Source organism: Polypterus senegalus, chromosome 3 (assembly GCF_016835505.1).
Source record: "Polypterus senegalus isolate Bchr_013 chromosome 3, ASM1683550v1, whole genome shotgun sequence".
NCBI classification, from domain to species: Eukaryota; Metazoa; Chordata; class Cladistia; order Polypteriformes; family Polypteridae; genus Polypterus; species Polypterus senegalus.
Window position 1 is genome coordinate 53,447,242 of NC_053156.1, and position 12,999 is coordinate 53,460,240.

At 36.9% G+C, this 12,999-nt stretch overlaps 1 protein-coding gene across 6 annotated transcripts in view; it reads right to left on the reverse strand.

Moving 5' to 3' along the window:
• The window catches only part of camta2 (calmodulin binding transcription activator 2), a 274,044-nt gene that overhangs the window by 104,914 nt on the left and 156,131 nt on the right, over positions 1 to 12,999 (reverse strand). For all 6 annotated transcript variants that reach the window (XM_039747208.1, XM_039747207.1, XM_039747206.1 and 3 more), the window contains exon 10: positions 3,272 to 3,398. In XM_039747208.1, coding sequence (XP_039603142.1) covers positions 3,272 to 3,398 — 127 coding nt within the window. The remainder of the gene's footprint in view (positions 1 to 3,271; positions 3,399 to 12,999) is intronic.

Here is a 12,999-nt window from a genome sequence, read left to right on the forward strand (position 1 = left end):
TACACAAACAAAGGTAGGTAGGCGAAGAGAGTCTGCCAAGTGATGAAAAACTAAACATACTATGGGTTTTTTTGTATTTATTCTATATTTATTCACTTATGTTTTTTGGTTCATATTCTCAACTCAAAATACCTGATATTGTGAAAGTAATCCATTAGCAGAATTATATTTTAAAATATTTGTCTCCCTTTTTTCCTGTTTCTCTCTCTCTGTCAATATAGATAGTTGAAATGTCATATTCTTTTTGTTCTTAACATCAACCTCATTGCATACTGGGGATTTTTCCTGCCTTACATCCAAACCTGCTGCGGTAGGCTCCAGGTTTCCTGCAAACCTGCTCTGGATAAACAGGTTTAGATTCTGTATCTGTTATTCTTACTCTCAGATGCTGTCTCTGTCGTTTTATGCCTATCCGTACTCCTATTACCTGGTCTTGTTCTGCTCATTATGGGTTTACTGTCCTTTATGGTGGGCTATTCAAGTCTCACTGCCCCTAACCTTGACACTACCTGCTTGTTGTTCTTTGTTCCCCTCAATACAGCGAGGTGGGGTCTGCACACTGATTCAAGTCTATGTGTCCTGTTCTTCCTCGTGATTTTCATGAGAAAATATTTTAAAAATTGTTCATATTCACTAACTAGCTTTGATTATGCTTGTTTTTATCAGACAAAATCAAAACCAGATTGTAAACCATGTAGTGCAGTAAGCTTCCACTAACATTAAACACGTATCCAAACCTTAAGTGTACAGTTCTGTCTGATTGTGAGACAAAACTAAACTCCGTAGGAGCTCCATGCCATAATTACTAAAACTGAAACTAATAGATATAAAAATAAAATAGAAATGTCTTTGGGAAATAAAAACTAAACTAAAACTAAAAATACACGATGAAGGAAAACTAAAACTAAACTGAATTTCCAAGTAAGGTCAGAAAAAATATAGAAATAAAAACTAAAATAAAAAGGCAAAACTATAATAACCTTGCACTGGATAGACCCGTGAACAAACTGTGCCTGATCCAGGAAGGATCAAATAATTTAAATGACTAATTTTTCCTTTGCATGCCTAGTTTTAAAGCCTTTTAAATTAAGTGCTTGTGTTTATACATTAAAGTTTAAGTTTTAAAGTTTCTTAAGTTTAGTATTTGTGTTTTTATAGTAGAAACTAAATTTTAAGTTTCTAAAGTTTGTTTTAAGTTTGGTACAGTAACGAAAGCTCTTATTAAGTAAAGTTAAGTAATTGATTTCTGCCCTAGCATAAACAATTAGGGGCTGGATGTGTAAGAGCCATTTTCCTAGTTCTATAAGATTCATGAATATTTTACTAGATGATAATGCATAATATGGGAGGTTCCTATAACCCCCGCGAATAGAATTATGTTGGTATTTTCCTGTCATTTTCTATTCTTTGAGTGAACAATGTTCTCCAGTTAGTGTCTAGCCTTGCCTTGTGTAAGGTACAGAGGTATACGGTTTTTTAACCGTGTTCGTGTTTGTGCTCGTGTTCGTGCTTGCGCACGTGACCATGCCTGGGCACATGTCTATGTGCCAATGGCCTACGGGCCTTTTGAGTGTGAAGTAACTCATAAAATAGCACTTTTATTTAAGTGTTGAACCGTATGCTTAAGGCATACAGAAGAAGAAATTAAGAAACTTTAAGTATAGAAAGAAATAAAGAACGTTTAAGTATTGAAATAACTAAAGTTTCTCAAGAAAAGCTGTTTATAGAAGATAAATTTTTTCCTTTTTTTTGCTTTTATTCTACGTGTGTAACTATTTTTCCTTTTATTCTTATGTGGATTATTTGCCTTTAATTTTCACTAAATATTTTAAAATGAACTTTTGGACTGTGAAATTTCTTTGACACGCGTTTAACCCATGCCTGACTTCGCCTTATGCATCGGCGGCTACAGTTACTTTTTTTATTTTTCAAAAAAAAAATAGCTTGATATTCTCTCACCTAAAAGGAGAGTGAAGCGTTCGATTTTTTCCCACAAGGTACTTCACTAATAAAAGAGATGTGTCTTTGTGATCTTACTGAGTAACTAATTTAAAAAATGGTAATCACTTTTCTGCAGATGAGTCCAAGAGATGAAAGGGAAAGTACAGTTTTAACAGACAGTAGTAGACCATTCATTAAAGCATAGGTTTTATTTCAAGACATAAATGTATGTCTGGACCATTAAATAGCTTTAAAACTAAACTAGTGGCAGGGAGCAAGAAATAAATAATTATATTGTTATTTCTGGTATAAACATCTACAGCACATAGCACCCTAGCTTTAAGGTCAATAGCCCTAAAATCTCAGTCATAGTACTTCTTGACACAGTATGCTATTTGGTTGTGAACCAGTTGTGAGGATACAGTTCAGGGTTGCAGGGAGCTAGAACATATCCTGAAAGAAACTAGACTTGGAAGGTGCACCAGTCATTTGTACAGCACACTATTAAAAACATTTGGTCAGTTTAGAAGTGTGAATAAATCAAAACTGTGTGTCATTGTTGAGGTATAAGAGGTATAAGAGGCACAAAATACACAAAAGTAGAAAAAGTTAAGTGTAAATTTCACACAAAGAGTAATCATGTGTGGGATCTGATTCCCGGAAACTACTTTTTAATTTAATATATAATGTTTTCATATAGTTTATTTTCACATGTTACATTTAACAATAGAGGCACAGTTTAAACATGTAAAACTTGCCTGGGGTTATAACTGAAAAATGGTGGACCTCTTTGGCAGTTTTCAAACATAAATGGTGGCGGTTTTAAAAGGGAATATAAAATGGAGCTAAGACAAAAATGTGAAAGGAGGTGTGTTTTTCTTTTTAATTTGAAAACAAATATAAGCATGTCAGTGCATTTGCAGAGTGTTTTTTAAGATATATACATAAGGGTACATTGTGGGTCACAAATCACCCTGTTCCAGAGCATAATGTCAGCACTACTAGTGCTACACCTAGTGTTACACGTAGTGAGATGATAATATATGTGTCATGATTCACAGGACTGTAAAAAGCAAAAGAAGAGAATTTGGAAGGTACCAGCTAACAAGGATTTATCAAGTCAGAATTATGATCCCAGTCCTGTACACTGAATACATTTTTTGGTAGTTTCACAATTTTATTACTTTTTGATAGTACATACTATGAAAGGTTATCTATAAAATAAACTGGTTGACTGGTCTTTCTACTGTAGTATCCATGCCATTCAATTTGAATATAAAGCAATACATAGTAATTGTATTTCAAGAAATCAATTTCAAGAAAGGCATACCTGGGCAATAACATCGAAGCACACCTGACTGAATCAGGGACGCAGGGACAGTGATCTGATCAAAGATACAAGAGTAAAGATCACTACCATCAATCCAGGGACCTGTAATTAGCACTTTTACTCCTCCCTGCAAAAGACAAGCAAGGCATATTTCAAAGCAGGCACTGCAGCATGAACCAGACATCCTCAAAGCTTAAGAAAACAGGATTATAGCTAATAAATTCAAAACAAATTGAACCCACCCACAAAATAAGCAAAAAAGTAAACTATGTAGCAAATATATTGTATATTGCAAAAAAGCAACAATTAAAATAAATCAGTGATGTAGTTAATATGCAAATAATTCAGCATTGTATTATTTAAGCTTTTTTAGCACAACATTTAAAAATGATCATGAGTCTGACAATACTATCTTTTGCTTTCCATTGTGTTTTTGGTCAGACCTCTGTTACAGTAGTCATGCCTTTACCAAGCCCATTGTTTTGTACCTGCATTAAAAGTGGTGCAATTAGACTTGTTTCAGGAAGCAAGGAAACACAGTTTATTATCAATAGCAATGAGCATTGAAACAATATATAGAGACCAAAAAAAAGATAAATAACATAAAACATGATGACTGCATTACTGATATTTTACAAAGTAAACTCTCATCCATTTACTCTGAATTCTCATAAATCTTACAGTGTCAAGGATTTGGCTCCATATTTCATCATATTTGTAAAATATATATTGTACACAATTCCTGGGTTTAGTAGGTGCAAAAAGCTAGAAAATCTATTTCTCTTTCTTATTTAGCAACACACATTTCTGTGATATCCTTTCTGTTAAATTTATAAAAATATACTTTTATTTTGGCAAATTATTACTACATTACTAAACAAAAGGTAATTTGCTTATATTTGTGCACTGCACATATTTACAAGATTGATTGTTTATTTACAGATTTACAGTGTACAAGTTCAAATGCCTGGCTGGATGGATGCCCTCTTTTCAGGCACTGATTAAAATAGAAATACCGAGTATGTTCAATAAGGTTTACAAAGTATAGGCATATGGTGTGACGAAAAATTCTGACTGTATTGGTAGATACTAGTAAAATGTATTTAAAATACTTTTTAGAGCTTTTTTTTCTTTTATAACACTTGTGTTAATGAGAAGCACTGATATGCATATTCGCCAAAGTGCTTTTGCAGCGAATATACTGTGTTTGCCTATGTCATTGTTCACTGAATGTTTTCCTGGAAATTCAACATGGTGTGAGCTTAAATAAACATTTTATTCCCAAGTGCCAAATAATGCTTTGCAAGGTAATCATGACATCACAGACCTGGAGCAGCCATGCACAGAACTTCAGACATGCGTACTGTAAGCATACTCCGCTTATAATTAAGTCGCTGGCCACTCAGCTTTGCACATGTGTGACGTCAGTACTTCAACTTGATCATTTGAGGGGTACGTTAGTTGACCATAATGAGAATATTATGAAAATACTTTGTTGTTCTGCATAGATTCATTGTACATTGAATCTTCACTACTAGATTAAGCATGTTATGCTCCTTACAATCTAGTGCAGATCATGGAGTGACAGGCACAGCCCCAGGAGTATATAATGCTGATCTCTTGCATCACATCTCTTGAGGTCTGGATTTGCAGGTATGCACCAGTACACATACATTATCTGCTGGTACTCCAAAGCTCAAACAAAGAATTGCCAGTACAGAGTAGTATGAACTGATGTTTGAGTCCCAGGGATAAGAGACGCAGCCAACTCGCTGTGCATCTGATCTGTTTAAAGGGACAAATGCATACACAATTAGAAATGCTGTGCAGCACTTAGTCAAAATAAACCTCAGAAGCCCAAAATCTCACAACTTTCAGGGACAAAAAAATAGTAATAATAATAATAATTTAAAATACTTAAATTTTATTTTTACTATTTCTAAGGCATTTCAATCTTTCTGATGGAAGATAAAAATAAGAAGGATCTGTTCAGATAGATAGGAAACAAAAAAGATGTGCTAGCTGCATCCAATCTACAAAAAGATTTGCCAGGTGTGTTCAACCTACAAAATGACATGCCAACTATGTCTAATCTACAGTACCTGTACAGATCCTTCACACTTTTTTCTTCTATCAAAAAGATTAATGCCTTGTAAATAGTAATACATCTTTTGCTATTATTATTTCATATAGTTTAAGATTTGTTGCACATGTGTTTGATATGTGCCCTCTTCCCTTATTTATACATGGAGCATAGCTGGAGACTTTCAGCGAGTTGTACAGACTTTTTGAATTTTTTTCGGTACTTTATTTTTACATTTGCAGGCACATTGGCCTCCACTGGGACCTTTCCTAAAACATTTCTTTATAACTTTTTTTTTCTTTGCACCCACTCACTGCTCTTCCCTGCATGTCCTTCGTGCCTTGCCTTTCTTTTTCTTCTCTATCCAGGTCAAGAGCAGACAAAATTTCTCCTGTTGTCTCTTTTGCTAGAAGAATCACAAAAATTGTTCTTTAAACCTGGGTACTTCCTACAGTGTAACAATTCCTATAATTGGTATTCTTTGCTCCTCATAGCTAACATCAGGTGTGCAATCCAATATAATGGAATAATAATTGGACTGCTTGATGTCACTCACTATATACTGTACTCAGTTACCTTCTCTGTTATGCAATTAATGAGCACATTTTAAAATGTTCTGCAGGTGCTTTGTCACTCTCAACATGTTTTATGTGCTGTTTCATAAATGCACTTCTTTTGATATACTGTAGTAAACAATGATCAGACACATCAAATAACAAATTTGAAAAGCTTGCTGCTAAAGAGAATGCAACAAACAAAAAATGACAGTGGGGGAGCGATGCTTTTTTTTTTTAATGAGAAACAAGTATTAGCAGTCCTAGCCCTGTTTTGTTTCTCACATGTAACTAGTCATCCCTTGTGGAGATTTCCAATTGATTTTTTAGTTAAATAATTTGCAAATCAGCTCTCTGTCATGCAAAACAAGAAGCTGCTTTTCCCACAGAGTATTCCGTGGTGTAAAGAAATCCAATGTGTGGATTACCTAACAAAATAATCTAATAGCAACTGTAGATATATATTGTTAATCTGACCCTGCCATGCTAAGTGTGCATGATTTATATTTTATCGCAGCGTCTTGTCTCAGATAGCTAAGCGCATGGCAATAGCTGTCAATCACATATCACAGTTGAAAGCTCCTGCTGACCCATAATTAACAGATAATTTACCTATAAAATGTATTTCTATAAGACTAAACCAATCAAATGTCTCCAATGTAAATATAACCAATTTTATTCTCCCGGCCATTTGTGCTATCTTACTTCCCAAATGTAAGCAAGTGGTGTTTAGAATTAAAAAAAAAAACAAAAAACTGTAGCATGTTGGGGCCCTAGATAATTGCCTAGGTCACCTAAGCCACAGGCTGGCTATGAGTACAGGTCTCTGAAGTGACCTGACTATAGAAGGGTTAATTTGTCCAAGTGCGCTCTGACAGCTCTTCAACTGTTCATTTCAAACAGCTTTCTTCTTCTTCTCAACCAAAGTAGCCTGGCCAACAGGATAAGAAGGTGTATTATTCCCCCAGTCCCAGACAAGACATGCTCTGCTCCTAATGTAATCATACTGTCTATGGCATATATAATGGGGAGCAAGCTTTTTGTGGTGCCTGCTGAAGCAGTGTGAAAAATACTCTGAAGCTGTCAGTTGGGGATGGGCTTTATTTTCGTTCCATCCTTCTGTTTTAAGAGCTGAATGCCACTGCTATTGTCTTTTTCGTGAACTCTGAATTTTACTAGATGGGTCGACATTCAATCTTTCATAAAAAAACAATTCCAAACAACCAACTTTGGAACTAGCTTATTCATAAGAGAAGCACCATTCGTCATATTCTTTGCATTAAAGCTTTGATTGTAGACATATGACCAGCTGATCAAGCTGAAGTCTTTGCTTGACTATTTAACTGTACCACTGGGGGGGAATCTATGATTTTCATGTTTGAATAAAATGTTAAATCTCTTTAAATGATTTAATTGAACATATCACCCAGTCTTAATCTGTAGCAAGACACATACGAACAGCAATATTAAGTTCTATATCATAATAAATATTGAGATTGATCAACAGAGTATAGTAGAACCTAACACTGCAATAGTTTGCGCTATAGTGCTAGGAACCGCTCGCTAAAAACACTTTTTTTTTAAATGAGTTTTAAGCACAGGGAAAAAAATGAACATTTGAAAAATCTGTAATTTAATAAACCACCAAGAAAAGTAACATTGACACAATGCACGCTATGGACTGATCGCTGTAAACAGAACTGAAAATAAAAACAAGCCTTTTCTACCTTATGCATCCAGCCCTCCATCTCTCGCGAGCCTGGAGCACCTGTGTGTGTGCCTCTGTCTTGTGTGTGTGTGTGTGTGTGTGTGTGTGTGTGTGTGTGTGTGTGTGTATCTCTCTCTCGCTGCACAGGAAATGCACAGGGAGAGACTGAACATGTACAAACCGAAAGGGAAAATAGGTTGTTCGTATACCGAGTGTGTGGTCGTGAACTTTTTGGTCGTAAACCAATTTGTACGTGTACCGAGACGTTCGTGAACCGAGGTTCCACTGTAAAAATTATTGTGATAATATATATGGCCATATATCCCAGCTGTAGTATAGGGTAATATACTGTACAATCGCATGCAAATGTTTGGGCACCCTTGCTTAAAATGTCTGTTACTGTGAACAGTTAAGTGAGCAGAAGATAACTGATCACCAAAAGGCATAAAGTTAAAGATGGCATGTTTCTTTTATTTTATTTTATGAAAGACTAGTGTATTGTTTTTGTTTTGTACAATTGTGCAGTGAAAAAAAAAGGAAGACCATGCAAAAGTTTGAGCAGTCCAAGATATTTGAGGTCTCAGATAAATTTTCCCAAGGTCTCAGGCCCTAACTAGCTTGTCAGGGCTATAGCATGTTCACAGACATCATTAGTAAAACCCAGGCAATGCAAATTGCAAAGCTGTATAAATTCTCAGACTCCTCAAACCTTCTCCCAACAATCAGTACACCTGGGCTCCTCTGAGCAGCTGTCTCACACTCTGAAAAACAAAATAATTCATGCTCACAAAGCAGAAGAAGGCTACAAGCAGAAAGCAAATCATTTTCAGATAGCTGCTTCTTCCTTTTCTAAAGGTGTTAAGAAATAGTAGTTAACAGGACCTCAAGGTGAGGTCTGGAAAACCAAGAAAACTTTCTGAAAAAGAGCTCATTGAATTGTTAGAAAGGCAAATAAAAGCCCCCATTTGACTGCAAAAGACCGTCAGGAAGATTTAGCAGACTCGGGAGTGGTGGTGCACTGTTCTACTGTGCAACAGCACCTGAACAAATATGACCTTTATGGTAGAAGCCGAAGAAAACATTTTCTGCATCCTAGCCACAAAATTCAGCACGTGAAGTTTGCAAATGAACATCTAAACAAGTCTGAGGCATTTTGGAAACAAGTCCTGTGGACTGATGAAGTCAAAATAGAACAATTTGACAAAGGTTCTGTATATCGAAGAAAGAGTGCCGAATTCCAGGAAAATGTCTCCAAATAATAAGTATGGGGAAGAATTGATCATGCTTTGGGCTTACAGCCCAGTGGCACAGGGAAAGTGTCATTGATACACGGAAGAATGGATTCAAATAAATACCAACAAATTCTAAAAGCAAACATTAAACCATCTGTAAAAAAGTTGAAGTGAAAAACAGAGTGAGTCCCACAAAAAGATAATGGTCCAAAACACACCTCAAAATCCATAATGTAATACCTCAAGAGATAAAAGCTGATGGTTTGGCCATGGCGGTCACAGTCCACCTGACCTAAACATCATTGAAATTCTTTGGATAGACCTCAAAAGAGCAGTGCCGGCAAGACAGCCCAAGAATCTTACAGAATTATAAGCCTTATGGAAGGACAAATGGGCAAAAATTTTGCAAGTAAGAACCAGAAGACATTTAGCTGGCTACAAAAAGTGTTAAAAAGTTGTGATGCTTGCCAAATGGGGTGTAACTAAGTACTGGCCATGTCAAGTGCCCAAACCTTTCCTTTATACCCTTTTCATTTTTTGGTATTATGTACCGGTGAATGATGAAAATAAAAATGTAATTTTGCCTAAAATATTAAAGAAACTTATCATCTTTAACTTTAAAACTGGTGATCAGTTCATCTTCTGCTAACTTAACTATTGACAGTAACAGACATTTTAAGAAAGGGTGCCCAAACATTTGCATGCCAGTGTAAACACAGCAAAATACAGGGAAATATAAGTGGAACACCTGATGCAGTCTGCAAACAACCTGTCCATTCGGAGATTTGTTTTCCAGCAAAACAACAACCTCAAGACATATCTGCTAGACAGGCATGACTTAAAAACAACAGTCTTAAAGTACTAGAGTGGCACAGTCAGAGTCCAGATCTTGATTCAATTGAGAATTTGTGTCTGAACTTGAAAAAAGCTATTCAATCACAATCCCCAAGCAACATGAAGGAGATTATGCAGTTCTGCAAAGATGAATGGAAGAAGATTGCAGTGTACATATATGCAAAGCTAACAAAGACCAGTGCAAACACACTTGAGGCTGCCAAAGGAGCATTAACTAAATACATTATTGAAGGGTAGTGAATTCTTATGCAATCAATTATTTTCTGATTTATATGTGTAATTAAGTTAGATCACATGGTAGAGACCTGTTTTCACTTTGGCATTAAAGATTTTTTTTTCTATTGATCAATATAAAAGATTACAAATTAAATTCACTGTGATTCAATGCTGTATAATAATAAAATGTGAAAACTGAAAAGGGGTGATACTTTTTGTAGGCACAGTATATACAGTCTAGGACCCAGCATCAACCAGTCAGATTGAACCAAACACATCATTTAGGGGAAATATTCTTAAAGGGGTGGGCTCACTTTAAAAGATTAACATGCCAGCATAAACTCAGATATCCCATTTAATTTTGCACACATAGATTTGTAAGATGTGTGATATATTTTACTTTTAAACATGTTTACAAGTTTTCCACTAATTTTTAGGGGATAATCATAAAGTTATTTTTAAATCTGTACTGTAAGAAGAACTTCACCTAGTATAGTGGCATTCTGTCACTCCTATCTGAACAGCTCTAGCTCAGGAGGGAAAGAATCCACAAAATACTTGAAAAGCAGCATGCATGTCATCGCAAGTCACAAATCGTATGTATGTATATACAGTGGAACCTCAGTTTGCGAGTAACTTGGTTTACGAGTGTTTTGCAAGATGAGCTAAATTTTTTAATAAATTTTGACTTGATAAACGAGCGATGTCTTGCAATACGAGTAGTATCGATACACTTTGTCCGCTGAGCGTCATGTGATCACAACTGAGCTGATGGTTCTCTCTCTCTCTCACGTCACTCTCCTTATTTATTTATCTATCTATCTCTCTCTCGTCTCCTATTCTCCGTCTGAGTCTGCGTGCCTCACTCATATAGTCAACATCCGTATGAGCATATACTGTTTACTACAGCATTGTGACTGTTTGTGTGTGTACGCGCGGTGTGAAGTGCAAGTCCCCGTCTTGCGTCCCAAAACACGAAGCTGAGTCTCAGTACTTTAACAACAACAGCTTTATTCAGCTTGAAACAGCAACAGCGTGGTTACTTATTGTAGCGGGATCTTTATAATGTTCCTTGTATCACCCATTGACGGCAGGCGCTTATAGCATGTCCCAATCTTTTTGGATACGCTTATACGGTGAACTGCTACAGCGCTGGGAGACCATGATTGCTTTGGGACACTCTTCCGCGTGTCGTCCCGTTGGGTGGAATCCCACAAGAGTTTAGAAACTCACTCACACCAGCCATGATTCTTTTTAAAGGTAAAGTGCAGGTTAATTTGTTTTATGTATTTTTACTTTATATTTTGTATTAATCATTTTTATATGAATAGTTTTGGGTTGTGGAACGAATCATCTGAGTTTCCATTATTTCTTATGGGGAAATTCACTTTGATATACGAGTGCTTTGGACTGCGAGCACGTTTCCGGAACGAGGTTTCACTGTGTGTGTGTGTGAGTGTGTGTATATATATATATATATATATATATATATATACATATACACATATATATAGTGGTGGATGGCCGGCCAATACCCCTAAGCCGCCAGGTGGAGCCCTCCTTGCAGCATGGAGCTCCCCAGAAGACCAGCAGGGCATCATGGACAATGTAGTTTTTATGTGCAGCCCTGCTGGACGCCATGGGGGCCGCTAAGGGACGCTGCAGGGAGGAATAATGGATATTTTCCCTATGCCTCAGTAGCACACGTGGACAAGAGGAATGATGTGCTTCCGGGGTGAAGAAAAGAACTTGTACCTGACCCGGAAGTGATTGAGAGTCACATGGACTGGGGATTAGGAACACTTCCGGGTCAGTAGATATAAAAGGACTACGGGAGCTCCCAGATGGCGAGCTGAGCTGGGTGGAAGGGTGGCAACGTGTCTGGGAGCTGGAGGATTGGATTATTGTGATTTATTTTGTTATTGGTTTATGAGTATTGTGGAGGAGAGGGTGCTTTGTGCACTGTGGAAGATAAATAAAGAATTTGGACTTTTACCTGGTGTCTGGAGTCGTGGACAGAGGTTCAAGGGAGTGAGAGAGCCCCCTATCGACCACTATATATATATATATATATATATATATATATATATATATATACACACACACACACACACACACATGCACACTCACTAGCCACTTTATAAGGAACACCTGGTCAACTGCTTGTTAACACAAATATCCAATTAACCAATCACATGGAAGCGCCTCAATGCAGTTTGGCATGTAGCCACTGTCAAGACAACCTATGGATTTCAAAAGAAGCAACAGAATGGGAAAAAATTTGTTTAAAGTGACTTTGACCATGGCATGGTTGTTGGTGCTAGACAAGGCTGGTCTGAGTATTTCAGAAACTGCTGATCAACTAGGATTTTCACACACAATGGTCACTAGAATATACAGAGATTGGTCCAATAAATGAAAAAAGGTGGTCAGAGGAGAATGGCCAGACTGGTTTGAGCTGATAGAAAGGCAACAGTAACTCAAATCACAACTTGTTACAATCAAGGTATGCAGAAGAACATCTTTGTATGTACAACACGTCGAACCTTGAAGCAGATGGGCTACAGTAGCAGGCGACTACTTCAGGTACCACTCTTGTCAGCTAAGAACAGGCAACTGAGGCTACAATTTGCACGGTCTCACCAAAACTGGACAATAGAAGATTGGAAAATCATTGCCTGGTCTGATGAGTCTTGATTTCTGCTGTGACAATCAGATGGTAGGGTTAGAATTTGGTGTCAAGAACATGAAAGCATGGATTCATCCTGCCTTGTATGAACAGTTCAGGCTGGTGGTTGTGGTGTAATGGTGTGAAGGATATTTTCTTGGCAAACTAGCGGCACCCTTAGTTACAATTGAGAATCATTTAAATGCCACAGCCTACCTGAGTATTGTTGCTGGCCATGCCCATCCTTTTATGACCATAGTGTACCCATCTTGTGGCTACCACCAGCAGGATAATGCACCAAGTTACAAAGCTCAAATCATCTCAAACTGGCTTCTTGAACCTTGACAATGACTTCACTGTACTAAAATGGTCTCCACAGTCACCAGATCTTAGTCCAAAAGAGCAATTTCGG